Source organism: Octodon degus, unplaced genomic scaffold (genome assembly GCF_000260255.1).
Source record: "Octodon degus isolate 3935 unplaced genomic scaffold, OctDeg1.0 scaffold00288, whole genome shotgun sequence".
In the NCBI taxonomy this organism is placed as follows: Eukaryota; Metazoa; Chordata; class Mammalia; order Rodentia; family Octodontidae; genus Octodon; species Octodon degus.
The window spans coordinates 1,293,050-1,297,405 of record NW_004524864.1 but is presented as its reverse complement, the minus strand read 5'-3'; the positions used below and the strand labels follow the sequence as shown (position 1 = coordinate 1,297,405).

The 4,356-nt window shown below is 37.6% G+C and overlaps 1 protein-coding gene across 1 annotated transcript in view; it reads left to right on the top strand.

Moving 5' to 3' along the window:
* LOC101572647 (ovostatin-like) overlaps positions 1-4,356 on the top strand; it is a 65,218-nt gene that overhangs the window by 8,578 nt on the left and 52,284 nt on the right. The window contains exon 4 of the mRNA XM_023707401.1: positions 3,696-3,748. Within this exon, the coding sequence (XP_023563169.1) occupies positions 3,696-3,748 (53 nt within the window). The remainder of the gene's footprint in view (positions 1-3,695; positions 3,749-4,356) is intronic.

The window sequence follows — 4,356 nt, the reverse complement described above, 5'->3', positions numbered from 1 at the left end:
TGATAGCTAATAAAAATATCTCACTAAAGTTTTATGCTGACCAAATGGTCATCGCTTTCACAATTTTAAAGACAAAAAAGGTGTGTATCAGAAGTTATTTATTCTATAACTAGATGGAGAAAAGATTTTGAATAGAACTGAGAAATATATGCCAATTTTTATATAATCACTTTTAAAAAAGTAAATTTTAAATTGAAAATTTTGAGATCACATATCTCATAATAAGGACAGTGCCCTTATAAAAGAAAATGTCAATAAACTTCCCTGTACATGACCTAACATTATAAACACCATAAACATGTCCTGGGGTGGATGTAATTCTAAAACATGTATTTTTTAGTCCATGTCAATTTTTTAAAACAGGAAAAATTTAGTTAAGAAAATTGTACATGGAGAATACACAGACTAAACACAAAAATTTTGGATGCTATTTCTTAACTTTAACTTTATTGGGGATAGTTCTTATTTTTCATTAATTATATATTTTACATTAAACTATGAAAGGTAAGATTAAAATATCAGTTAACATTATAAGAAATATTTTTATTATAATTTTCTTTTAGTTTGAAGAATAAAAACAAGAGTGAGAAAAACAAAAGCAAAGATAGAAACAGGGTAAAATATAGCAATACATATGTTACAGATTTTCAAAACAAGAATAGCTGACTAACAGTGATTGATATAAGAAATACTGATTCTTAATCCCGTTAAAATATTCCCACAAATAAACAATAGATAATATTGTGGTAAAAATGTCTGATGGGATATTTAAGTTTTAGTATGGCTGAAAAAAACTTCAGTTGAAGCAACAAACTTGCTATGCATTCAATAATCTTAATCACTAGAGCAATGTAAAGGTGATGAGCCATACAACATTTATAAGTATGAGACAGATCCTGAAGACTGTCATACAACTATTTATAAATGTGCTGTGTTAACTATTGTACAGGGACAAGGACAAAGTATGCTACAAAAATAGGTAGCAGGGCCAGTGAGACAGCTCAGCAGACAAGTGCCTGCTTAGGCAAGCACAGAGACAGGAGTTTGATCCCTGGTGCATGCCTATAATCCCAGCACTGGGAAGGCTAAAAACAGGAGGATCATGAGGAGTCCAAGCTGCATAGTGAGACCCTGTACCAAATATATTTTTTTTTAAAAAGAAAAGAAAAAAATAGGTAGTAAAAAATTATGCCATGGGGGCCAGTGAGATGGCTCAGTGGAATAGGCACTTCCTTGGCAAGTGCAAGGGCCTGAGTTCAATCCCTGGTTCTGAAAAAAAAAAAATTATGCCAATAGAGATATATGGAAATACATTCAGAGTAAAATAGTAACTGACTTAATATAAAATACATAGTATTCAGCTAACCAGATTCCATTTGCGTTTTGAAAAATTAAAACAGAGACTTCCAAACATTCAATGGTATGATAATAAAAAAAAAATTGTTCCCTCAAATAGGTAGAAAAAGGCTGACATTATCACAGCAGTACGCATGAAACAGGTGAAGATAGAATGGTGGAATGGGTGCCGTGGCAGCTTAGATGGCACCACCAGGAGTGGTTGAGTGAAAGGCTGCAGGGACAGTCAGGCTGGGACTTTCTGGAAAGTGATGTGTTGGTTACCAAGTTACTAAGATACTGCCTTGTGCAATGTTTTAAAAGTTTTAATCAGAGAAAAGACAAGATCAAGTTTAATCCTCTATCTGCTGATCACAGGAGTATCTAGGCCACGACAACAGATCCAGTAAAAAGCTGCTGCAGGAGGTTAAATGAGAGGATTATGAATTGGAGTGAAGGAAAAAAAAATTTTAAATGACAGCACTAGAAGAGTGGGTAGATTCGGATCACAGGAAAATAAAGTTTCAAGATAACGAAGCAGAGATGTGAAGAAAGTGAACATGCACAGTGCATGAGAGGAAAGTGACTCTGAGCAAGAGAGTCAGCAAGTGCAATATTTTTGAGGTAGAGACAGGGGGAAGATTAGGAGTCCAGTGTCTCTAACGTGAACACCTGTAATGACAAAAATAGACTAATAAAATGGCACCTCGTAGAACAAGAGGAAGCTTAAAAGAGCAAAGAGTGCATTTTTAGGCACAGGAAGTATGAACTGTTTCGTAAACATTTGTCTTGTCAAATAAGAGGAAATATTTATGAGTCCTTATTTAGGATGGACATTTGGCGATATGTACCTGGGGAAACACTCACGTGAAGGACAGCTTGAAAGCCATGAGATTGGTGGAGATCTAGATTCCTCAGTCATTCTGTCACTCTCTCCATATATTCTGAGACCAGGCTTCTACTTTTTACCATTTGACATCACACATGCACACACATATAAATAGAATGAGAAAATGGATTCTTAATAAAGATGTTTTGTTTTTGTCCTTTGGACACAGGGTCTCACTTTGCAACTCAGGCTGGCCATGAGCTCACTTTGTAGCCTAGGCTGGTCTTGAACTCACAGTCATCTCCCTGCTTCAGCCTCCTGAGTGCAGGCCTGCACCACCGTGCCCAGCTGGTTTTTCAATTAATATACGAATAAATAAATGGAAGCTAAGAGAGGCTCAATAATCTGGAAAAGTGAGATTCACAAAGATGAACATTATAAGATTCTAAAAAGCAGACATTAAGGGCTGGCAAATATATGTACATAGAAGGTGACATGGAGTAGTACCTCTAGTTGGTGACTTTTTCTCCCAAAGTGTAATAGCTGTGGTGTGATGACAAATTTTAATATTTTTTTTAGTCTTTTAAAGGAAAATTAAAGCACCCCCTAGCATGGAATATGTGAAAATGACTCATGAGATTTTTAACTGGTGGAAAACAACACCATTAGCTTCGTGAAACTCTATCTATAATACAATTAAGACAACTACTTGCATAGGCTTTCAAGAGTTCATGACATATAAATCAAAATTTATTTCAATGAAAGTGCAAAGAAAATGTTGGGTCATTAGGATGTACACAGTCACTAATAGAGTCTCGGAGCACAAAAGAGATGGAGAAATTTCTCTGAAAAAAAATGGAGGCACAGGGAATCTTCACAAGAGAATTAATTTTTCTAACAGGCAGTTACAAGGACTTGACAAAAGCCACCTGGCTGAGAACTGACCCAGAGGTAGGGGCATAGCTAGAAAATAAGGGGAGCGTGAAGGTCAAGATGACTGCAGACCCTGACAGTGAAAAATGGGGGAGGAGGGGCTTTGGTTGAAGAGTGAAGGGCAGACACGTAGAATGAGGGGCGCATGGAACATCTCTGATGAATTGCTTTGAGTCTTCGGCCATACCACCCTGATTGCGCCCTATCTCGTCTGATCTCGGAAGCTAAGCAGGGTCAGGCCTGCTTAGTACTTGGATGGGAGAACTGCTTTGAAAGCTAATTACCTCCCTGCCTCTCCTTCTGTTCCTACTTCAATAAAGTGATTAGGTTGCCATGGACACATCTCATGATGATTTGTAGAAGGAGAACCTGCAAATCAAGTAAAACCATGACAAAAAGTTCTTGCAATGAGTATTTTCTTGGCAGCCTAACCCACCTGTTACAGTAACCACTGCATCAATACATTCTATCAGATATGTGTGTCATTGCTGTCACCAATTGCAATATCTGTCTTGCCTAGGATAATATATTTAGTAAGAGAGCTGTAATGACACAAAAGATAAACGCATCTTTATAACATGTCTATTTCCTTCTTCAGTGTTGTTTCGAGTCGTGTCTATGAATGATGATTTGAAGCCTGTTGAGGAAGTGGTAAGTTACAGTTGCAAATAGCTAAGTTATCAGGCACTGCTTGGCTACTCATAGCATACAGCTAATCTCTGAGAATGCAGCAGGCCAGCCTAAATTATGGGCCATGCTCCCGTCAGTCTAGAACCCCCTGTGGTCCTCACTTACACTCAAACTTTTTGCTCCTTTCTTCTTCCTCTTTCTCTCTCTATTTAGTCAACAAAATGGAACATATTTTCCAATTGCAAATAATAGTCAGCAATTTACTGTACTACCATGATAAAGCACTGCACTAGAACAACTGCTTGAAAGACAGAAAAGATGCTCTTCCTGCCCTCGAAATGATTATTGCAAAAGAGGTAGTTGGAGAAGAAAACAAAGTAGCAAAATGAAAGTGATACCAAAAAAAATACATATAAGTAGGGGCTTGGGGAGGTAGCTCAATGCAGAAAGTGGGAGTTCAAACAAGTATATGCAGAGCTGGGTGTGGTGGTAACGCTGTAATCCTGAGTGGGGCGGCTGGGGCAGGAGGATCCATGAGTTTCAGGCCAGCTTTAGCTACCTACATAAACAAGTTCAAGACCAGCCTGAACTACATAGCTAGAGCCTGCCTCAAAAATCAACCAAAAAAA